Source organism: Ochotona curzoniae, unplaced genomic scaffold (assembly GCF_017591425.1).
Source record: "Ochotona curzoniae isolate NIBS_2020 unplaced genomic scaffold, NIBS_Ocur_1.0 contig_2861, whole genome shotgun sequence".
NCBI classification, from domain to species: domain Eukaryota; kingdom Metazoa; phylum Chordata; class Mammalia; order Lagomorpha; family Ochotonidae; genus Ochotona; species Ochotona curzoniae.
This window is the reverse complement of record NW_024465620.1, coordinates 1,395,115-1,418,292: the sequence shown is the minus strand read 5'-3', so window position 1 is coordinate 1,418,292 and position 23,178 is coordinate 1,395,115. Positions and strand designations below refer to the sequence as shown.

Genomic DNA, 23,178 nt, shown 5'->3' with positions numbered 1-23,178 from the left:
AGCCTTGGGACCCTGCACCCATGTGGGAGACCCGGAGGAAGCTCCTGGCTTGGGATCGACTCAGCTCCAGCCATTGTGGCCATTTTGGGAGTGAATCAGCAAATGGAAGATCTTTCTCTTTCCCTCTATTTGTAAATTTGTCTTTCCAACAAAAATAAGTAAATCTTGGGCGGGGGGGAAGATGATTTATCTAAAACAGTGACAGAGAAGAGATCTTCCATCCACTGCTTTATTCCCCACTGGTTTATTCTCCCACGTGGCCACAAGCGCTGGGGCTGAGCCAAGCTGCAGCCAGGAGCCAGGGCTTCTACCCGTGTCGCCCAACCACATGGGTGACAGGGCCAAGCATGTGGGCCATCTTTTGCTGCTTTCCCAGGCACATTAACGAAGACCTGGATCAGGAGTGGTACAGCACGACTTGATTCAGCACTGCCAGTGGTGTAAACAGTGGCTTAACCCACTACACCACAATGCAAACCACTGAATCAAACTCCTCAATCACTGCCACCCCCGTGGGAGTCCCAGGCACCTGCTCCATGCCTGGGCCCCAGGGGACCCTGAGTCCTGCCCCAGGCCTCCCTAGCACAGGAGCCAGGCATCTGGGGGGACTCCAGGAACTAGAGCACTCAGTCAGGAGCAGGAAGGTGCAGCACCGAATCCCAGCTCTGCCTCCTGTCATTCACACAGCCTGATGTGGGTGGTGGGCCTCGGTCTTCTCGTCTGAATGGGGACAACAGCAGCCCCTGTTGACTTGATTTTCAAACACAGTGTCTGACCAACCAGCGCCGAGTGTTCTGGCACCTTATCGCCGGAGTCATCTTCAGCATCGCCATACATGGCGAGAACAGGCAAGGGCGCCCCGGCTGACGGTGTGGGTGCCTGCTGGCCAACCGCTCCTCTCCGTTTCAATGACTATTTCACATTCCTGAGCACCATCTCTGTACACACGTGTGCATCTGGCTTGTTTCGGGAGGCGTGTAGCAGGTGACACACTCAGGTGTGATCTTGCCGTGTCCCTGTCAGCTGCAGAGCCCGTCCTTTCTCTGGCCGTGCTGGACAGGGAGGCCCACCCACCCAGCCCATTCACGAGGCCGAAGTGGAAATAGGGGGCGCAAAGCTGCGCTTGCTCTGCTACCCTGTGACCCTGTGTTTGAAAGGGAGACAGATCAGCTGCTGGCTTCACGCCCCAATGTTCACAACAGACCAGGGTGACCAAAGCAGGGAGGTAGGTCTCCATGCAGGTCTCCTGCCTGGCACTACCTGGCACCTGAGCCACCACTTGGCATCTCCTAGGATGCGTATTCACAGAAAGCTAGAATTGGGACCAGAACTGGGCCTCAAACCCAGGCACTCTGTAATGGAATGTGGGTGTCCAACAGGTGGTTCTTTAGCCACCAGGTCCAAAACCCTGGGGCGCCTTTCACAGCCATTATCGCAGTGAAGCCCCGCAAGGGCTCTCCCAGGCATTGTGGGAGACTGCTTCGGTTCACCAAACATCTGGCTCTCCTTGGTAGGGGAGAATTAGGAGCTAAGGGGATTGCCAGACAGTTTGCTTTCGTCAATGAAATGTGGGCAGAGGGACCTGTCACCTTGGCGTGGAGCCTTTGGGGCAGGCCTCGTATGCCACAGTTCTCTCCTGCTGCCCTGAGACCCGCCACACCCTGGCCAGGCTGGGGTCCAGATGAAGCCACGTGGAGCACAGCTGTGCCCACGCCACAGACAGACTAGGAGAGAGACATCTGGGCTCTTCACTCCCGCCCCCATGACTCTGGATTAGTTGGAAGTGGCTTTGGACATGGGTGTGGTGCCTATAACCGCTCTAGCCACAGGGCACCCTGGAGGGCGGCAGCCACGTTCCCCTGGTGACCCTAGGGCCGACTGGGAGCTGAGAAGACAACCGACACAGCGCCTCCCTGGCACAGTGGCGCCTTCTTGCCCTTCATCTCGCTCCTACCAGGTGGGAACGCAGGGCTGCCTCACTCACAGCCAGCTGGCTCGGCAGCCCAAGAGGCTGCAGCCTCAGAGGCTGATCCACGTTCCTTCATCAGTGCCGACGCAGAACGAGGGCCTCCGGGCTAGGGCAGAGGTCGGGGGTGGGGATCGGCACAGAATCCAGACAGGAGCCAACTTCACTGACCGCAGCAGCATGAAGCAAATTACCTTCCAGTCAGAACTCCTTGGTGGCCAAATCGAATTCTGAGCCACGCCTTGACCTGGCACCTCTCCTAAGCCCAGCCCCTCATGGGACAGGGCAGTGACACGCATCCTGTGCTGGTCAGGCACACACACACCTCACCTCACACACACACACACCCCTCACACACACACCTCACACACACACACCTCACCTCACACACATGCCTCACCTCACACACACAGCTCAACTCACACACAAACAACTCACCTCACACACACACCCCTCACCTCACACACACACACACCTCACCTCACACACACACCCCTCACCTCACACACACACACACCTCACCTCATACACACACACCTCACACACACACACACACACACACACCTCACACACACACACACCTCACACACCCCTCACACAAACTCAGGGGGTTTCACTCACCCAACTGGCCCTTCCCCATTCACGTCCCTGTCCATGTCTAATTCTTGCTCCTTCTGTGGGGACTCCTCTTCTGGTTTCCTGACAGGAATGGAAATGCAGAGTGAGAGAATGGGGAGAGGAATTTTCTAGAAAGACTCAAGGTTCTGCTCCCAGATACACAGCCAAGAGATAGCGAGGTGGCCCTCCACAGTCACCCTGAAGAGGTCTTCTCCCAGAGTCACAGCCAGAGAAGCAGAGGAGTTGGGGAGTACCCCAAAAGCTCACCTCCCAGAACATTCTCTCTGGGAGAGAGGAATGCAGCCAATTGCGCTGGCATGCAGCACAAGGAAAGCCATGCAAGAATGAGCAACCGGGCCTGGGGGACCCTCCCCATGCCACCCGCAGCCCCACGGACTGACCTGAAGGTGAGGAGGTTGGTGTAGATAAGTGGGGGGCAGAAGAAGGCGAGAACCAGGGCCCAAATGGGCGTGGTGCTGTCCATCTCCCCCCACCACTTCTGGGTCAGCAGAGACTGCGGGCAGAGCAGGAGCCTCAGTCTCCCTCCACCACAGTCCCATCCCTAAGACCCAGTGCCCAGGGTAGGTGCCATCACTGTTGGAGGGCCCCGGGGGCAGGGGAAGGCCAGGCAAGGCGAGACAGGCTGCCGCCTCAGCCTCAGGCTGGGAGAGTCCAGTCGGGACCTGCCGGCTGCTGGGAGAGCCCTTGGCACAGATGAGCTTGCTGAGCCCTGGTTCGCAGCCAACAGGGTGGGTACTGCTTTCTCACTCATGAGCCATAGAAGGTATGAAGGAAACGGAACCAAGAAACACACCAGGAAGTGGCAGCGTGGAAAGCCACGCTCCAAGCAGCGAGCCACTACTGCAAACTCTAGGTATTCACTGGAACTGCTGGCACATCCAGACCCAAGGAGAAGGATGCGACCCGGGAGAAAACCGAAAACTGATCTTCTGCAGGCGGGGCGGGTGGGGAACTTCCTGCCCTGAGTCATCGGGAGGGCTCGGGGCAGCCATGCAGGAGGCCCAGGGGTGCCCAGCCCCATGGTGTCAGGAGTCCTGCTGGGTCGTGGCCTCTCACCTGCACGCCGTCCTGGGCGAAGAAGGCACGGGCGTCGGCCTGGGTGGCCAGCTGCAGGCAGGTGGCATCGCCCCAGAGCGGACAGCGGCGGAGCAGCAGGCGCGCTGCTCTGTCCTCGTTGCCGCGGTAGCACTCCCCAAAGAGGTCTGGGGGCAGGAGTCCGGGTGCAGGTGAGGGGAGGCGTGGGGGTGGGAGCGGCGCCCTTCACCCCCACACACCATGCCTCCAGGCACTGCCTCCCCCGTCCCCCCTGCACACACCTACACCCAGCCCCTCAAACTTGGCCGCCAGCTCTTTCCTGCGCGCCGCCTCCTCCGCTTCGGGTTCCTGGCGAGCCATCACCCGGAGCAGCAGGCACGCGCCCAGGGCGGAGACCACCGAGTTGGAGCCCTGGAGAGACCCAGAAAAGGCAGTGTGGGGCTAGAGTTTGGGGTGAAAGCCACTTTCCCGTATAGGTTCCCTCTCCAGCTACTGACGCAAGGGGACTCTAGTTGGCTGGCGTGACAGCTGAAGTTAACAGGCTCCTTCCCCCACGTGGGAAACCTGCTGGGACCCTCACCCAGCCCCAGCTGTGGGCCGCATCTAAGAGGAGCGAACAGTGAGTGGGGCCTCTCAATCCCCCCATCTCTGTTGCGCTGCCTCTTAGTGGCCAGTGCAATGGCTCAACAGGCTAATGCTCTATCCGCAAGCACCAGTATCCCCTGTAGGCACTGGATTGTGTCCCTGCTGCTCCACTTCCCATCCAGCTCCCTACTTGTGGCCTGGGAAAGATCTTCTTTCTTTTTTAAGATTTATTTATTTGTATTGGAAAGGGAGATATACAGAGAGAAGGAGAGACAGAAAAGAAGACCGTCCATCTGCTGATTCACTCCGCCAGTGGCCACAACAGCTAGAGCTGAGCCAATCCGAAGCCGGGAGCTTCTTCCGGGTCTCCCACATGGGTGCAGGGTGCCAAGGCTTTGAACCATCCTTGACTGCTTTCCCAGGCTGGATGAAAAGTGGGGCCCAAGGAATGCAAGCCAGCATCCATATGCCATCCTGGAGTATGCAAGGCAAGGACTTTAGCCACTAGACTACTGCACCAGGTCCAGAAGATCTTTCTCTGTTTCTTCTTCTCTCTGTAAATTTGCCTTTCCAATCAAAATAAATCTTTTTTAAAAATCCCAAGTGGCTAGTCATTTTTTTAAAGATTTATTTATTTTTTATTGGAAAGGCGGATATACAGAGAGGAATATAGTCATTTATTTTCCTCTACATGCAAGGGAAAGAGGGGAGAAAGGAGAGAGAAGAAAGACAGAGGGAGAGAGAGGGAGGGACGGGACAGGGGGAAGAGAGAGGGGGAGAGAGAGGCTTTTCCATTTGCTGGTGAGGACGGACTTTCCCTCCCTCCCTCTGGCTCCCTGTCCACTACCGGGTAAACATCTGGCCTCCTTGTATAAACAACCGCTTCCCAAAGAAAGAATGGTTTATGTCTGTGAACATGGAACAGTGACGTGAAATCAAGTTCTAGCAAATGTATGCAGGAAAGAGAATGAAGTCAGTATAAAGGGGGTGGAGGGTGGGTGAGGTCAGAGGTCAGGGGCTCCCAAGGGGCAGGGCCCTGGCATCGGAAGACATGAAGGTCAAGGCTGTAACCCAATGGGAAGACAGAAGATCGGGTTGTCAGCTCACCATCTCCCAGAAGTACAAGGCCATCTGGGCTCTGTTCAGTAGCAGCGCCCAATAGAGCAGGTCACTCCAGGGGGCGTGGCCGGAGCCACTGTCCAAGGGCTCCAAGTCCGAGATCAGACACATCTGCAGGTGACAGAGGAGTGGTGAGGCCTGTCCCCACCCCGGCTCAGCCACACCTCCTGCGGCTATGCCCGCCCCCCACCCCCCGTCCTGCGCCCCATTCAATCCCCAGGTGCTCCTCATCTGGTCCTTACACTCTCGCGTTGTGAGCCTTGGTCTCGCTGGGAGCCCCGGCTGCTGCCGGTGGAGCACCTCGGGGCGTATGTCTCTCCCAGGAGAATCTTCAACACCTGCCTCACGTTGGGGGGTCGCAGGTCGGCTGGGCTCCCTTTAAAGGGCTGAGATTTGGTGCCAGAGCCGTGGGACGCCTGGTCCAGGAGGCTGCGGATGAGTGAATTGGGGGGTGCGGCTCCGTACAGCTGGGCCAGGCGCGTGGGGGTGAGGAAGTGGCCGAGGCTCAGGCCGTGCGAGATGAGCAGGCGCACGAATTCAGGCCGGTCGTTGAGCAGCGCATCCATGAGCGAGGCCTCCAGGTGGAAGGACTGCGAGGAGAGGGGGAGAATGGGCTGACCAGGCTTCCCCACAGTGCGGGAGAGGCCACAGGGGACAGGTGGGCAAGTAGAGACATTACGCACCCCCAGGGAAGTGGAGGTCCTGGGGAGGTGGCGGACCTGCCTTGTCAAGGTCCTCTGCCGCTCCCACCACTCACCCGCCACTGGATATCCCCCCGGAAGAGTTCGCTCTGGGCGATGTCCACGCGGTTCCAGGCCACAGCCAGACGCAGCTCATCCAGGTAATCTGAGGCTTCGGAGCTGCCGCAGGCTGGGGAAAGTCAGGGGAGAGTGGAGCTGGAGCCAAGGGTTGTGGATGGATCAGCTGGGGTCTCTAAGGTACCGGGGCTGCTCACTTGGGTTCTGAGTCTGGAGCTCCTGCCAAGGAGACTGCCCGCCGGCCAGGGTAGGTCGTGGGCCAGGTGATGGGAGGGAGAGAGAGATGGAGGAATGTGGAGGAGGTCCCCACTCAGTCTGCTGGGGACACAGCACTGTCCACCTGCTCCCGTCCTTGGGCCCAGCGCCCCACAGCAAGCCACCATCCCAGCACTGTGCAGTGGGCCAGAAGAGCCAGACAGTGGCTTGGGCGACCTTGCTGTCTGCAGTGGTCACGGGAGGAGGCAGTTCCCTTGGCTGAAGAGCTCTCAAGGATGCAGGGTAACCGCTCCAGCTTGCAGTGGGAGAAGCGGAAGCCCAGAGCAGGGTGCTGACCCCAGAGACGACACAACTGATTTGACCACTTCCTGGGCCCTTGGTGCCCCACAGCCTGTCCCTGACTCAGCATCCACCCCCAAACTCGCCTGCACCCCAGGGGCTGCATCTCAGGATCACCCCCTCTGTCCACCCAGCCCACGAGGCAGGCCCTGCCCTGGTCCCTCTGGTCCTCTCCTGTCCAGTCCAGCCCCACCTTTCTCAGCCTTCTCTCTGCTTCCTGTTCCCAGGGGCTCCCAGCCGGGGGGTCAGGGAGGCACTCCCACCTCTGCTTGCTGAGGTTCTGTCCCCCTTCCCCCAGCCTGCCCCTGCCCATCCCTAAGAGTCCTCCTAGACCCAGAACTGACACCAACCCTGTCCCCCTTGGAACCAAGTCTCTGCCCCTTGGCCTGAATGGCCTGGCCCTGTCTGGGCTGCATGCCATCCTCATGATCTCACACACCCCTTGCTTTTCCCTGAAGTCTCCACCGTACTGCCCTGCCCCTGCCCCTCCCCCATCCTCCAAGGGATACAGGGGCTGTGTGCAAACAGATGCTGAGGACAGAAAATGGGTCTGGAGCATCAGATGTGTTTGGTGAATGAATAGATGTGCCCCTTCCTTCCTGCCCCCAGCCTCTTCCACATGAGCGGTCCTCGCCCTGCCCGGTTCCCATCATCTAGTCTGCTGAGGTTCCATTTCTAGCGAACCATCAGGGATTCCCTGCTGGGAGACAGCATTTGGGTTCTTGGCCACCTAAAGGGCTTGCCACATGTCAGAGACATGTAGATAGGCAGATGGATAGATGAGAGAATATTTGGATGGATAAATAAAAAGGTGGGTGGGTGAATAAGGGGATGGATGGATAGAAGGAAGGAAGAAAGATGGATGGATGAAAGAATGGGATAGGGGTATGGTGGGCAGACAGATGGATGGATGGTGGATGGAATGGATGGGTAAGTGGATGGATGGATGGATGGATGGATGGATGGATGGATGGATGGATGGATGGATTGGTGGATGGATAGATGTTGGATGGATGGATGGATGGTGGATAGAATGGATGGGTAAGTGGATGGATGGATGGATGGATGGATGGATAAGAGGATGAATGAAGAATGGACAGGTAGACAGATGGAATAGATAAATGAAAAAATGAAAATATGGATGGGTGTGTGGCTGGATGAAAGGATGAGAGATGGAAGAGGCACAGATTGAATGGTAGGCAGATGAACAGATGAAAATTCAGCATAGACTGGTGGAAAGTGGAGAAAATGGATATGGGCTCCAACAGATGAAAACAGATGTGCAACACAATGGAAATATCTGGGGGAGCCTTGTAAACAACCCAACACGGCCTAAGAAACACTGCTGGGAAGAAGGCCTGAGAGCTAAAAAAAAATGGCCTGGACCTCAAGTCAGCCAGGACGGACAAAGCAACCAGGCAGGTGAGGGTGGGCATCTTACCATTCACGAGGGCTTTCAGGACAATGGTCTCAAACTCCTCGGAGCCGTCCTCCGATGAATACACCGTCAGCAGTTCCTTCCGCGTCATGATCCTCTCCACCTGTCCCACATACAATGCTACACTCCCAGCCCAAGCCCTCTCGGGCCCTGCCCACAGGGGTGTCAGGCCACAGTCACAGACTCTGCCACAGGACCCCTCCTCCCTCAACTCTCGGCCCTGGTACTCAGCCTGGCTCGCTCCCGCCCCATGTCATACCTGGGCCTGCAGGACCTCAGGATCCCCTTTGGGGAAGAAACGTCTAATCCGGTCTTGGGCTTCTCCTCGCCTGGACCCCCCACTCCCCAGGGCCATGGTGTCTTCCAGGGTCTCCGCCAGGCAGTCAGCAGCTCCCCCAGAGCCAGCCACCAGCAGGCAGGGCAGCTGGAGCTGGGTGGCATCCTCTATCCGCTGCAGGACACAGTGGGCAGTCAAGCTGGGGCGGGGCCGACACAGGCCCTCCCTGGACCCCACTCCCTCAGCCTGGGACACGAGGTGTGCCGGTCCTGCTACCTTCAACATCTTCTCGTCGCCCTCAATCAAGAGGAGGAGCACGGGGATGTCGATTCCGGTCCCTGAGAGAAGACAGGTCAGGCGCTCAGTCCTCTCCCATCAGCCTTTGCTGCGGAGGGGCAAGAACGCCATTTCCCAGGAGTCCCTGGGGCAAGCCTTGCTCCCTTGCTGGCGCCAGGTAATAAAGCTCATGGGAAGTGTCGTTTCTTTGAGTGCGCTGGGAAGGGACCAGGTTTGGCAAGCTGCCATGCCCAGTGCCTCAGAGGAGGGGGAACACAGGGCACCTGGACTCCAGGGACCCTGAACTGCCCAGGCATTCCTCATGTGAGTCAGCCCTGTCATTAATTAACCACCCTGGAGCCAGACGGGGGAAAGTTCAAACAGAAAAGGAAGGAAATAAGAAGGAAAGGGGACATCCGAGCACGTGTGCGCACCCACGATAGATTTGCCATCAGCAATGGTAGGTCACTTTATACTGAGCTAAATTTCTGTGTGGACACTCACGAGGCCTAGAGTTTTGGGCTAATGTAACAAGGTAAGAAAACAAAATACGTGGTCTTAAAACTGACTTTTCAAAGCTGGGAGAGAGAAAATGACTTACATTCCCAAAGAATTGGAAAACTACTCCAAAAAAAAAGATTCACACAGTCATTTGGGAAGAGGCCAGCTTTGCAATGTCCTGTGCTAGGCAGCTGGCTGCAGTCCCAATCTCTCCACTTCCCATACGGCACCTAGGAAAGTTCCAGGCTCCAGGCTTTGGCCTGGTGCAAATCTGGCTGCTGTGGCCATTTGGGAAGTGAACCAGTAGACGGAAGATCTAGCTGTTTCTTCACCACTCCTTCTCCCTCCCTGTAATTCTGCCATTCAAACAAAATAATAAATATTCTTTAAAAAAAATGCTACTGGGCCTGGCATATAGCCTAGCGGCTAAAGTCCTCGACTTGCACATGCCAAGATCCCATATGGGCGCTGGTTCTAATCCCGGCAGCTCTGCTTCCCATCCTGCTGGTGGCCTGTGAAAGCAGTCGAGGACACCCCAAAGCCTTGGGACCCTGTACCCTGTCTCTCCTTCTCTCTATAAATCTGCCTTTAAAATAAAAATAAATAAATCTTTTTAAAAAGAGAAAGAAAATTGAAATTAAAAGTACTTTTAAAAAGAAGCAAGATAGGGAATTTCGGACTTGAATCCCACCGGCACACACTGGTTCCCTCGGACACTTAGTTTCTGGGCTCGCATGGCTCCAACAAGCACACGGACTGCGGCAAGGAGGAAGCCAGGGCCAGGGGTTCTGTGACATTCTTCCATCCACATCGCCTCTGGGCAGACACACGGGTCCATGGGCATCGCACACCAAGCCCAGTCTCACCCTCTGCTTTCTCTTTCCAGTTCTGCTCCAGGGGAGCGGCACAGTGGCACAGTGGGCAGAGCTGTGGCTGGCGACAGCAGTGTCCCATCTTGCAGTGCCAGCCTAGGTCCCAGCTATCTGCCTCAGATGCAATCCCCCACGAATGCACACCCTGAGAGGCGCCAAGAGTGGCTCAAACACTGGAGTTCCTGCCAGCCTTGTGGGAGACTCGGAGGAAGTTCCAGCCCCGGGCTTCGGCCTGGCCCAGCTCTGGCCAGTGACTTACTGGAGGAGTGAGCCAAATGGTGGATGATTTCAATCTCTCTGCTTTTCGAATAAAACTTGAAAGCAAAAGATTGGGCCAAGGGAGCCAGGTGCCAGGACCTGCCCCTTGCCTGGTCTTGGTAAGCCCTTCATTGAGTCATGTCCTTTACTGATGGGCAGAGGGGAGTCCACGGCGGCCGCCACTCACCGCCCAGGCCTGTCTTCTGCTGCGCCACGTAGTACTCAAAGCGCAGGCGGAAGTGGTCCTCGCCGCCCATGCGGCCATGGGTGCCGTCATCCACCAGGAAGAAGGCTGAGTAGTTGTAGTCCAGGGGGAACTCAACTCCATCCTCGGGGTCACCACGCCACCGGTACTTCGCAGGGAATGAGCCCTGGGGACATACAGCCTTTCAGGGGGAGGTCAGGACACAGACACAGGAACATCCTCCCTCACACCCAGGGGTCCAGCCCAGCCCCTCCTCCCTCACACACAGGGCTCCAGCCAGCCATCCTCAAGACCAGGGGTCCAGCCCCAAACCCTCCTCCCTCAGACTCTGTTTCTGAGACCGATGGTCACACCTTGGGGTTGGTGAGGTTGTCTCTGTTTCGGACCACGCCCCAGGGGGCCACTCCCATAGCTACCACCTTGGAGCCCCCGGTGCTAGCCATCTGATGGTCCCTCACAGCCACGCCGACGTGCCGGCCAATGCCCGTGTGCAGCCCGCCTGTGACTATCCAGGCCCCTGCACAGCAACAGAGACGAGCCAAGTCGAGGGTGGGCCTGGCACTGGGGAAGCGAGAGCCCCCCTGTCACCCCGGTCGGTCACCTGTGCTCTGGGCAGCCCGCACCAGCCCACGACGCAGCAGGTCCTGCAGCCAGGTCTGAAGGACGGGGCCCGATGAGCCCCCCAGCACCGACACCACCATGTTGGGTGCCCGGAAGCCCCATGTGCGTGTGACCAGATTGTAAATTGTGGCTGGGTCTGTGCGATCCGAGAGTCGGAGGAACTGTGGACACAGGGGACGGAGTCACGGGGAGAGGGCAGAGACCCGGGGAGAGGTGGGGACAAGGAGGAAGAGATGGGGGGCCCAGAGTGTAACAAGGACAGAAACCCTGGGGTGGGGGCAGGACCCAAGGGAAGAGATAGAGCCCAGGGCGGAGGGAATCAAGACTAGGGGACAGTGGACAGAGACAAGAGTGACAGCGACAAAGACTGGGGAAGACAGTGGACAGAGACCCAAGGGAGGAGGCAAGCCAGGCACACAGAAAGACACAACATTTTGCTGGGACTCCCCCAGATCCCAGAACCGGGAGCCCCCGGCCCACCCGGACATGCAGGCCTCACATTGCTGGGCCTGCGGCCAGCGCCCATGAAATCCAGTTCCCCGAAGGCATCTGTGGGCTTCTCGGTGGTGTGCACATCACTGTCCCACTCGGTCACCACAGCTGCCCCGAACGCATCCTCCACAGCCACGGATGGGTGGGCTTTCCGGGGGCGGCCGCACTGGCACAGAGTCCCTCTGGGGGTGGGGGTTAGGGTGGGGGTGGCGGAGTGAGGGTGGGAGCATGAACCCGGGGGGCCCACCCCCACCTGAGCCCCAGCGTCCAGAGCGGCATCCAGGCAGACCCTGCCACTGGCTCCGAGCACCGCGGACAGCTCCAGGCCACTCCCTGCCGGAAGGAAACCTCTGTCCCAGCAAGCAGTTAGCAGGGCCTCCCTGCCCACGGCCCCGCAGGAAAGGGAAATCCAAGGAGCAACTGGGGAGCTGTGTGCGGAGGCCGGGCCTGCTGTGTGACCCCAGGAACATGGCTTCACCTCTCTGAGTCTGATCTTAGTTTCCTCTTGGGAGCAGACAATAATAGCGCTGGCTCCTCCCCTTCCCCCGCCCAGCAACAAGTCAGGGTTTCCTGGAATGAGAACCACATACCAGCCCCAGCTGGAGCCGCCTCTGAGAGCTTTAAATAACCTTGCACAATGGCCCAGGAGGACGCCTGGCCGACTGTCCCCTGATAAAGCCCACGGGACCAAACAGTCAGGGAGATCTGTTTCCCCCCACCCCCAACTCCAGGGTTTTCCTCAGAAAATCGGGCCGCGTGCAGGCCACAGCATCCACCCGTGAGCCCGTGGGGCTCTCCCTGCGGTAAACGGATGTGTTCTCCATGTATGATTCTCATAGACAAAGCGTTTCCTTCCCCGACTAAATCAACATCAAGGTTCCCAGGCCACTGCTTGTGACTGGCGTCGCAGCTTCACAGTGAACGCGGGGCTTGGGGAATGAGGAACCTGTCTGGAATGTATTTAGCATTGTTGCATAGTGAAATAAGCCACCCGCCTATGGTGCCAGCATAGGAATGCTGGCTCCAGTCCCCAGTGCTCCACTTCCCATCCAGCTCTCTACTAATGTGCTTGGGAAAGCAGCAGAGACTGGTCCACGTGCTGGGGACCCTTCACCTGCATGGGAGACCAAAAGAAGCTACTGCTCCCAGCTTCTGACTGGCCCAACTCTGGCCATTGTCGTCATTTGGGAAGTGAACCAGCAGATGAAAAACCTCCCTCTCTCTGTAACTTTTCAAGTGAAATAAATATATATATATATAAATATATATATAATATATATATATATATATAAATGTATTTAAAGCCCCTTGGTCCTTAGTTGCAGAGTCCAGACAGTGAGAGAGCCCATATCCAAATGTCAGGACAGATTCCTGAGGAAGGACCATACGGGTAGCCTGCAAGGATGCTTGGTGGAACCGCAGCTTGTGAAAACATTTTTGCACCAAATACTCATAATTTCTCAAGTTTCACTTTCCCATGAACTTTTCAAAGCCCCTCCCACGTGGATGTGCTAAAAAGCTCTGCAGGTGGCCATCCTGGCTGCCCAGGGTGCACAGGACACGGGTGGGCCAGCTCCAGGGCCAGTGGGCACTGCACAGACGATACAGCTTTCCATTCTGAGTTGAATGTCACGGCGTGCCCTAGCTTTGCCCACTGTATCCCTTTGCCTATCTCACTGTCCATCCTCTCTCTCCTCCCCTCAGGCCCCTCAGACCACTTCACCCTGCCTTTTCTGGTCAAGCATGCACCAGCTCCCAGCCTCCTGGAATTCTTCATACCCATGGGGCTCCTGAGACCCTGCTAACCAGATATGAAATCCAATCAAAAGCTCAGTCCAGCGCTACAGGCCAGTGGCTAAATCCTCACTTTGCGTGCGCCAGCATCCCTTATGGGCACCAATTTGTGTCCTGGCTGCTCCACTTCCCATCCAGCTCCCTGCTTGTGGCCTGCAGAAGCAGCAGAGGACGGCCCAAAGCCTCGGGATCGTGCACCTGCAAAGGAGACCTAGGAGAAACTCCTGGCTTCAGATTGGCTCAGCTCCAGCTGTTGTGACCGCTTGGGGAATTAACCAGAAGATGAAAGATCTTTCTCTCCCTCTCCTTATATGTGTAAATTTGCCTTTCCAATAAAAATAAATAAAACTGGGCCCGGCACGGTGGCACAAATGGTTAAAGGTCCTCGCCTTGCACGCCCGGGATCCCATGTGGGCGCCGGTTCTAATCCTGGCAGCCCCGCTTCCCTTCCGGCTCCCTGCCTGTGGCCCGGGAGGACAGTCGAGGACGGCCCAAAGCTTTGGGAACCTGCACCTGCGTGGGAGACCCGGAAGAGGCTCCTGGCTTCGGATCGGCATAGTATGGGCCCGTTGCGCTCACTTGGGGAGTGAATCATCGGACGGAAGATCTTCCTCTCTGTCTCTCCTCTCTGTATATCCGCCTTTCCAATAAAAAAATAATAAAATAAATCTTAAAAAAAAAAATAAATAAAACTTAAAAATAATAATAATAAAGCTCAATGAGAACCAGGATTCGGGGTGGGCCTGGCTAAACAGACAGTAGCACCCGCTGGCTATGTGAGTTGGAGGGTAGGGTCAGCTGGGATGAGCTAGGCTTCAACACCCAATTTTATGTATAGCAGAGCTGAACGGAAGGTGGGACAGACCGGATGAGTCCACTACACATGCTGGCAGACACAGAAACTAGGGGCGAGCCCAGCAGAGGATACTGGGGGTCACTCTGACTGGGCCGCAGCTCCCGATGGCGTGCCTGAGGGCCTTCTATGTGGAGGACAGCACTGGGCTGGGCCGCCGCACCCATTGCTTTGCATAAGAAATGAGCTGGAGATAGATCTGACCTAGCAATCATAATTACCAGTGTGGACGTAGGCTAATGTGGATGACAGAACTGGACAAGGTACAGGTGGGTTCACACACAAGACTTAGGACTGAGATCACCTCGGTCAAGATTTCTTTGAGGATCCCCACAACTAAACCACAGGACTCATAACTCCAACTATGGAGAGAGTGGCAGGACCTGTGGCCTGACACTGGAGTACATCTGTCAAAACCGGACCTCCTCATTGGCTGTGACGGAGCAGTGGACGGCATTCCCAGAGGCACCTGGAGGACAGGTCAGGCCACTGGAGCCTGCAGAGGACACCTGGTACCACAGCAAAGAAAGGAGGGCAGGACCGATTGATCAACTACTCCAGTGAAGCATGACACAAGTGTCTGAGCAAACGGAGACTCAGAGGAGGACTGTGTCAGCCGATGGACCTTGGGAGGAGATCCTCACCCTTGCATCTGCAAGATCAAGAGCATCTCAGAGCTATTGAAGCCACTTGAGCAGGACCCGTGAGGCGTGCTCCACATCAGGGACCTTGGGATGACGTCGGGTGGCCGTTCCCAGCCCCGGGTGCTGAGGCGGTCGGGAGGCTGGGTGTGGCTTCTCCCTTTGCCTCCCTCTTCCCCCAGATACAGGAAGAAGGAAAAGAAAATGTGGAAACAAAGGTCTCACCCATTTCCTACTGATCCTGGACCCTTCCCACCCTAACAAACTATGTGAACATCATCAAAAACCTTTTAAATTAAAAAAAAAAAAAAACCTCGGCTCCTTTCGCCCCACTGGTGACTGTTCCAGCACCACCTGGGTACCATGTGTGCCCAAGGGATGGGCAGATGGATGGCATGAACGGTTATCTCTATGCCCCACGTCCTCTGCCACCTGGCAACCAAAACCAGAACTCTGCCCACTGAGACTAGCAGTTACCTGTGTGACCCTGGACACAACAGCCCCTATTCAGGTCTCGGCTGACTGCGGCACAAGGTGCTGGCTCCAGCTCCGAGATGGCCCCTGCAGAACCCCTGTTTCATCACAGGGTCCACACACCCCGCTGGCCTTCTCCCACCCTAGCCCAGCCCGGCCACTCTGTCTTTTCCTCACTCTTCACTTGCCTTGTGTTACCCAGAGTGAGGACCCCACAGACCCCGAGACTTCCCAACTCAGTTCTAATGCCAAGCCCCCCAGGACGGGCAAGTGACTTGACAAAGAGAAGGTTCGGGTGAGAAGAGCTTCTGGGGCCTCCAAACACGGCTTTGCAAACAGGCTCGTTCATGCACAAGGAAAATAAAATAATAAAATAAAAGTCCAGGCTGGCGCAGCCTCCCTGCCCTCACACCTCGCCGTGCTGCTCCACGTGCCTGTGACATTTCATCCACTTCCTGCATGCTGGCCCTGGGCGGCCAGGAGTCCCCAGAGCTCAGATCCTCCCAAAGCCAGACCTGCTTTCCCTGTGCCCCACTCGGTCTCAAACCCCAAGCTGGAGGACCCCGCTTAGTGACCAGACGGCACAGGCAGGGCCACCCTCACATTCCCCTCCCGTCTAGACCCCTGCCTCCACTTCCCGGCTGGCTCCAGGGCCATTCTACATCCAGCATCAGCCCCCACTTTCCATAGCACCTAGCACCCCCTGCACTGGGTCCTGGGTCCCACTGGTGAGCTCTGAGGCCCAGCCCTCCCCAGCACCCTCCTTGCGCTTATGACAAAGTTCCTTGCATCTAAACCCCACCCTGTATGGCACAGTCATGAAGGAGGACTTTGCACATGCCACGTCCCACCCCCAGTCACCAACCTGGTGCCTCCTCCAGCCTCCTACCCCCAGCTGCTCTCGCAGTGTCACCACCCCGCGTCCCCTTCCTCATCTCGGCCAGATGCCTCCCCTCAGCTCCCAGGGGAGGGTCCAGAGGCCCGTCCCAGTAGATACCATCTCCCTGCCTTCCTCCCTCCAGCCACTCTCTCTGCATCACCTTCCTCTTCTAGACCCAACTTCCAACACTTGACCGACTACACTCCCATAAGTTTTAGAGTGCAGCTAGCACTGTGGCATCCCGTACCGGATGCTGCTTCAAGTCCTGGCTGCTCCACTTCCCGTCCACTCCCTGCTCGTGCTCCTAGGAAAGCAGCGGAGGACAGCTCAGGTGCTTGGGGGTCCTGTACCCATTTGGGAGACTGGAAGAAGCTCTTGGCTCCTGGCTTCAGACCAGCCCAGTTCTGGCCTTTGCGGCCCTTAGGGGAGTGAACAAGTGACTCTCTCCTTCTCTCTGTACTTTTAAACAAAAATAAATAAATCTTGAAAAAAAAAAGCTTCGATGCATTCATGCGACCAGCCTATTTGTACATCATTTGCAAACACACTGCAGTGACAAAGGGCACGGCCCCTCTTGCAAATCACCGGCAGCCCACACCTGCTCAGAAGACCATCCCTGAAGATCGTGAGGCCAGCCCAATGTGTGCAGTCTTGGACGGCAAACGCACCGTGGGACACTTAATACCTGTCCCAGTGAGAGCTGCAAACTTTCCCAAGCTGACTCTCAGGGCAGCTGGGCACTGGTCCAGGAGAAGAAAAAACATATGAACTTGCTTAATCCTGCCACGCGCCCAGGAGGAAAGAAGTCCTGTTGTCACACCCGAATGACAAACCAGGCCCAGAGAGGGAGAATGCCTATCCCGAAGTCACACAGCACGTGTTTGCAGAGAAATCTGAATCCTGATCAGGCTTGGGGGTGGTGGACTTGGACGAATGAATGAACAGGACGCGGTAGCCAACGGAGACGCAGAGCGACAGAGACGCAGGAAGCCGCAACACAGGGGAGGAAAGACAAGGAACCCATGTCTGAGCCTAGAGAATAGAGGGGAGCACGCAAGACCCCAAGCGCGGTGGGCCCGGAGCAGGGGAGGGGCGGGAAGGCCGAGTGCGCCCTGGGGCGGGCAGCCCGCTCACCCGGGGTCTGAGAGGTCCGCGATGAAGGTCGTGCACGTTTTCTTCCTAAAGATCTTGGGGATCCAGCTCTGCGGAGGGACACGAGCGGGAAGGTCGCGTGGGGCGGAGTTGCCGGGTGGGGGGACCCAAGGCTTGGAGGACCCCAAAATCACCCTCTACGCGCCCTCCAAAACCCTGGACCGCCTCCCCACCCCGTGCCGGGTCTCCAAGGACCCAGGAATCGGCTCCCCACCCCTTCCCAGTGCGCCCCAAGAATCCAGCTGCCCAGCGCTCCATGTCTACGACCCCCCACCTGCCACGTGCCTAGGGCTCCACGCCGTACCTGCTCCTTCTCCGCGCCCACCATGCCGCCCTCCGGCTGCCCACGGTCCCGGTTCCGCGCCCGGCTCCCGACTCTCCCGAACAAACCGGATCCGCCACCTCCCAGCTCAGCCCCCACGGGGCGGGGCGTGGGGGACGTCACGGGGGCGGAGACGGGCGGCTCGAAGCAAGGACCGGAGACACCCCGGGCCCTGCACGATCGGCGCGCGCGTGGGTGCAGGGGCCAGGACTGTGGGGCGTGGGTGGCTGGGGAACGGGGACCCAGGGAGGAACTGCAAGTAGGGCCGGAACAAGAGGAGGATGGCGACCCGGGGAGGGGGGAAGAGATTCAGGAGGGATGCCAAGTGAGGGAGGGGGCACTCACACAACCCCAAAGGGACGAGAGACAAATACGAGGTGGTGGAGGGATGACAGAGTCAGAAGGAGGTGCCCGCAGAGAGAGTGAGGGACACGCAGAAGGCTGGGGAGTCCCGAGGCTTGAGAAAGAGGAGTGTGAGATTTGGGGAGGGGTACACTGACCAGAGACAGATGTGGAAACTGGGGATGGGGAGAGGTGGGAACCCGTGGAGGGGGTTGTGGAGTTCCCCGGAACCGCGGAGCAGCAGGTGAGGGGGGCGGGCTCAGTGAGCCTGCCAGCTCTGTGTGCTGGGGACAGCTGGGGCCTTGGTAACCTGAGCCCCCTCCTCCTCCTGCCCCGGCTGTATTTATAGCTCTGCCTGGCCTCGGGTCCCCTGCCCTCAGACAGACCTGAAGTCCAGAGATAGGAGGTCACCCTGTGCAGGGGGTGGGGACACGGCCCTCCCACCCAACTCCCCCACCAAAGGGTCCCATTCAGTCTGGAAACACCAGGAACTCCCCTCTAGTCCTTCCTTGATGAGGTCCCCCCTCTTGCCTACCCCAAATTATCCCAGGCTTCCCCCAGCAGGCCTAGCCCTTGTGTCAATGACATACACAAGCTGACTGGCAGTCCCGTGCCAAGCCCCTGTCCCTTCTGCGGACCAGGAAGATACCCCATTCTCCCACCCACCCCTTCCCCAGTTGGGACGTGGAGGAGCAGGAGGGGAGGGGCAGGCGGGGGCTGGCCAGGAATAACTCAGGCCTGAGAGTAAATTTAGCCACCAAGAGGGGAGGAGAGAGACCCTATTGGCTGTGGCATGGGGAGGGAGGGCCCGAGAGGGAGGTCAGGGGGCTCCCAGCCAGCCTCAGAGGGGTGTCCGAGAGCCAGGGGAGACACAGCGAGGAAGAAGAGGTCGGATTGGAAGGGGACAAGGACCCCAACGGGTGTCCGTACGGCCACGGAAGCTGCTGGAGCCACACCGGGGGCACGTCGCGCTGTCCATCCTCATGGGCCACCAGAGGCCATGGCCACAGGCTTGTTTCCTCTGGGCTGCTGTAGTCAGCCTGCTGCTCCCTCCTGCTGTGACCCAGCAGCTGAGAGGGGCTGGGCCGAGCCCCAGCGACTGGAACGGCAATGCAGACATCCCCAGGTCCTCGGAGGACATGGTGACTGAGCACAGCCACGGAGGCCCTGGGCAGGACGATGAGGATGTGTCCATGGAGGGTGGGCGGCATCTCCGGAGCTACCAAGACCACAGACGGGCGGATGGAGGAGATGGCTTTGGGAATCCCAGCCACACGGCTAGAGATGGGAGTGTCTCTGAGGGACATGCTGGGAAGGTCCACGGGCCCAGAGGCTATGGCCATGAAGGTGTGGAAGACTTGACCGAGCATGGGAACCACGTCCTGGGCCACAGGAGCCATGGCCACGTGGACGAGGATGATGTTGTCTCCAGCGAGCGTCCCCATCACAGACACGCACACCCAGGCCACGGACGGGATGAAGGTGATGAAGAAGAGGTGGAGGAGGATGTCTCCCCTGACCACAGGCACCCAGGCCACGACAAGGAAGAGGGAGAGCATGAGGGTATCTCAGATGCCCACCACCACACTCCTGGCCACAGGCACCGGGGCCAGGAGGAAGATGATGATGATGATGATGACTCCATTGAGAACGGGCATCGGGCCCACAGGCACCGAGGCCATGAGGAAGATGATGATGACGATGATGATGATGACTCCATTGAGAACGGGCATCGGGCCCACAGGCACCGAGGCCATGAGGAAGATGATGATGACGATGATGATGATGACTCCATTGAGAACGGGCATCGGACCCACGGGCACCGGGGCCAGGAGGAAGATGATGATGATGATGACTCCATTGAGAACGGGCATCGGACCCACAGGCACCGGGGCCATGAGGAAGATGATGATGATGATGACTCCATTGAGAAGGGGCATCGGGCCCACAGGCACCGAGGCCATGAGGAAGATGATGATGACGATGATGATGATGACTCCATTGAGAACGGGCATTGGACCCACGGCCACCAGGGCCAGGAGGAAGATGATGATGAGGATGAAGATGAGGGCATGTCTGATCAACACCATCATCATGTCCCTGACCACGGGCACCGAGGCCACAGAGATGAGGAAGATGAAGAAGAGGATGTGTCCACTGCACATTGGCATCAGGTGCCCATACACGCCCACCACCACGGCATTGGAGATGAGAAGGAAGAGGAGGAGGACAGGGAAGAGGTCACGGCCAAATCTGGCCACCATGTGACCAGCCATCCACCCCAGAGTCAAGGGAGCCAGGAGGGGGATGGCCCTGATGGAGTCGCTGGCCACCACCACCACAGAGAGGAAGACGTGGACACATCGGCGGAGCTTGGCCACCAAGTGCCGCAAGGCCACCTGCATGACACTGACCAGGATCTCAGAGGATCCCACAAAGAGGAGGTTGGCCACCAGCCCCAAGGGCACTCCAAAGGAAGGGACAGAAGTCATGTGAGGAGGGGTGGCTCTGAAGAGGAAGAGGAGGAGGAAGGTGCCCACCTCCAGGGTGTGGGAGAGGAGGAAGGAGAAGAGGAAGGCCACGGTCTCAGCCTGAGCCAGGAAGAGCAGGAGGGGAAGATGGAGGTGGAGGAAGAGGAGAGGAAAGAAAGGGCCAAGTTTCAGGCCCCGCTAAGGCGAGACCACAGGGAGGAAGAGGAGGAGGAAGAGGAGGAGGAAGAGGAACTGCCCTTCAGCATCATCCCCAACCCCCTGGCCGGGAGGGAGGAGGCTGAAGGTGCATCCAGCGAGGAGAGTGGTGAAGACACAGGTACGCGCCCTGGCCTGGCTCCTGGGGTGGGCAAAGAGCCAGGCCCCTGGGAGGGTCACCGCCGCCTTCCTGTCCCCACAGGCCCGCAGGATGCCGAGCAGGACAGCAACTACCAGCCAGGCTCCCTGTGCAGCTACTGCACCTTCTGTGACGTATGTGCCCAGCCCTGCAGGGGAGCGCTGGCACAGCAGGGCCAGGGCTGAGGGGCTGGCAAGCTGTGCCAGGGGGCGGGGGGCAGGGGGCAGGCCTGGGGAAGTGTTCCCCGGGGGTGGATCTCCCAGCCTGGGGAACATGGCAGTAGGACATCTCCCTAACTAGCCTCCTCTGGCCCTAGCGATGTACCGAGTGTGAGAAGTGTCACTGTGACGAGGAGCACATGAACGAGCACTGTGACCAGTGCCAGGTGAACACCCCCCTGTGGCCCCAGAAGACTCCCCTCCCCCAGCCTTACCTCTGTCATTAACCCCACACTGATCCCGGATACAGCCAGGACTCCACACCCAGTTCCCACCCAAACCTTAACCTTGACCAAGCCAGCCTTGGGGCCCTGTTGTTCACCCTCTCCTCGTCCCCACCCCCAGCACTGCCAGTTCTGCTACCTCTGTCCGCTGGTCTGTGAAACCATCTGCAAGCCAGGTGAGACGGGCCGACCTTGATGGGGGCGGGCCCGGCCGGGAAGGAGTTGCTGAGGCCAAGAAGGGGCTGGGGAATGGAGTGATGCTTTGGGGGCGGGGCTGCCAGGCTTAGATACCGCCCCCAGCAGGGGAACGGGGCAGGGCCAGCGAGGGGGTCAGAAGACGCAGGAGCCACCCCTAACCCTGCACTGCTGGGTTTCGCTTGTGGAGCCCCCCCTCAAGCCTGCTTTCTCTGCCGCCCCCCAGGAAGCTACGTAGACTACTTCTCCTCGTCCCTGTACCAGTAAGTGTCGGGAGGAGGGCGGGCTTAGGGTCACGGGCTACAGAAGGACCCCCGGACCTCCACTGCCCCGTCTGTGCAATGGGCACACCCGGGGGTCCCCCTTCGGCCATCTCACCGCCCTGTCTCCTCCACAGGGCCCTGGCTGACATGCTGGAAGCTCCCGAGCCCTGAGCCAGACCGGCCACGCAGACGCACCCCTGAATCCCTTCAGCTCCCTCTCACGAGCCATATTTATTGCTCTGAATAAATGTGCTCCCCGAACCCTCACTGTTGGGGTGGACTCCGGTTCTTGGGACACCAGGGGGTGGGGTGGCGTAGCTGGATTCAGCAACCCCTGAATGCCTGGGTCCCCAACACTCCCTCTCCCCCCGAATCAGTCCACACACAGAGCCTGTTGAAACAGTTCTCTTTACCCGTGATCACTGAGTGACTGCTGGGACAAGGAGGCTGACCGAGAGTGGGGGCTGGGGGACAAAGGCTCCTCCCCCGGCCCTCCTCCTCCCCACCCCCGCCTCCCACACCATGTCACCCAGCGTGGAAAGCATTCTCCCATGCAAACCCCGGAGCCAGAGGGGTCGGGGAGCACACTTCTGCACCCCTATCCCTGGGGCACGGACACGGCCACAGCACGGGGGGGCGAGGAGGCCCCGGGGACACGAGACACGGGGGGAGGGAAAAGGGACCTGGCCAGCATAGATGAACCCCTGGGCACCGGTGGCCAATGAGGCGGGGCAGGGCCAGGGGCACAGGGGGCAAGGCTGTAGCAGCAAGTCCCCCCTCCCCTCCTGGCGGACGAAGAAGGAAGACATGGGCCCCGCGACTGGGCAGGAAAGGGGGACATGGGGCGGCCTTTGTGCATGCAGCCCCGGGAGGAAAGCCCCACCCCTTTCTGCAAGAGAAGGGAACCTGTCTCCCATCGGAAACCGACCAATAAATTACAAAAGGGAGGAGGCGGAAGTTCAGGGCGTGCTGCCTTCGACCCACTTCACCACCACCCAAGTCCAGTTCATGTGGTTTGGTCCAGGCCCAGTCCCTTGGAGGAGCAGGTGGTGCAGTCCACGGCGAGAGTGCCCCTGCCCGCTCTCCCCAGCGAGGCCACCCTTTGGCAGGTGCAGGATCGAAGCCACCCCTCAGCAGGTGCAGGTCGAGGCCACCTCTTAGCAGGTGCAGGATCCAGGCCCACCTCGGCAGGTGTAGGATGGAAGTCACCCCTTGGCAGGTGCAGGATGGAGGTCCCACCTCAGCAGGTGTAGGATGGCGGTCACCCCTCGGCAGGTGCAGGATCCAGGCCCCACCTCGGCAGGTGCAGGATGGCAGTCACCCCTCGGCAGGTGCAGGATGGAGGTCACCCCTTGGCAGGTGCGGAATCCAGGCCCACCTCGGCAGGTGCAGTGTCA

General features: G+C 58.6%; 2 protein-coding genes across 2 annotated transcripts in view; one reads left to right on the top strand and one right to left on the bottom strand.

Annotated features, from left to right (window-relative positions):
• The window catches only part of TRPM4 (transient receptor potential cation channel subfamily M member 4), a 32,687-nt gene extending 14,930 nt beyond the window's left edge, over positions 1-17,757 (bottom strand). Inside the window, exons 1-16 of the mRNA XM_040978205.1 lie at positions 17,696-17,757; positions 17,374-17,441; positions 11,605-11,779; positions 11,086-11,266; positions 10,838-11,001; positions 10,467-10,650; positions 8,649-8,710; positions 8,355-8,546; positions 8,099-8,198; positions 6,102-6,214; positions 5,587-5,934; positions 5,333-5,455; positions 3,922-4,051; positions 3,662-3,807; positions 2,986-3,098; positions 2,588-2,665 (exon numbers count right to left, since the gene is read on the bottom strand). Of these exons, the coding sequence (XP_040834139.1) occupies positions 2,588-2,665; positions 2,986-3,098; positions 3,662-3,807; positions 3,922-4,051; positions 5,333-5,455; positions 5,587-5,934; positions 6,102-6,214; positions 8,099-8,198; positions 8,355-8,546; positions 8,649-8,710; positions 10,467-10,650; positions 10,838-11,001; positions 11,086-11,266; positions 11,605-11,779; positions 17,374-17,441; positions 17,696-17,719 (2,201 nt within the window). The 5' untranslated portion in view covers positions 17,720-17,757. The remainder of the gene's footprint in view (positions 1-2,587; positions 2,666-2,985; positions 3,099-3,661; positions 3,808-3,921; positions 4,052-5,332; positions 5,456-5,586; positions 5,935-6,101; positions 6,215-8,098; positions 8,199-8,354; positions 8,547-8,648; positions 8,711-10,466; positions 10,651-10,837; positions 11,002-11,085; positions 11,267-11,604; positions 11,780-17,373; positions 17,442-17,695) is intronic.
• A 1,281-nt stretch (positions 17,758-19,038) lies between these two features.
• On the top strand, positions 19,039-22,042 carry HRC (histidine rich calcium binding protein). The gene is made up of 6 exons (XM_040978312.1): positions 19,039-20,863; positions 20,945-21,015; positions 21,198-21,266; positions 21,445-21,499; positions 21,745-21,781; positions 21,916-22,042. Exons 1-6 carry the CDS (start codon positions 19,039-19,041, stop codon positions 21,950-21,952), a joined length of 2,094 nt encoding a protein of 697 aa, XP_040834246.1. The 3' UTR covers positions 21,953-22,042.
• Positions 22,043-23,178: the final 1,136 nt, after the last annotated feature.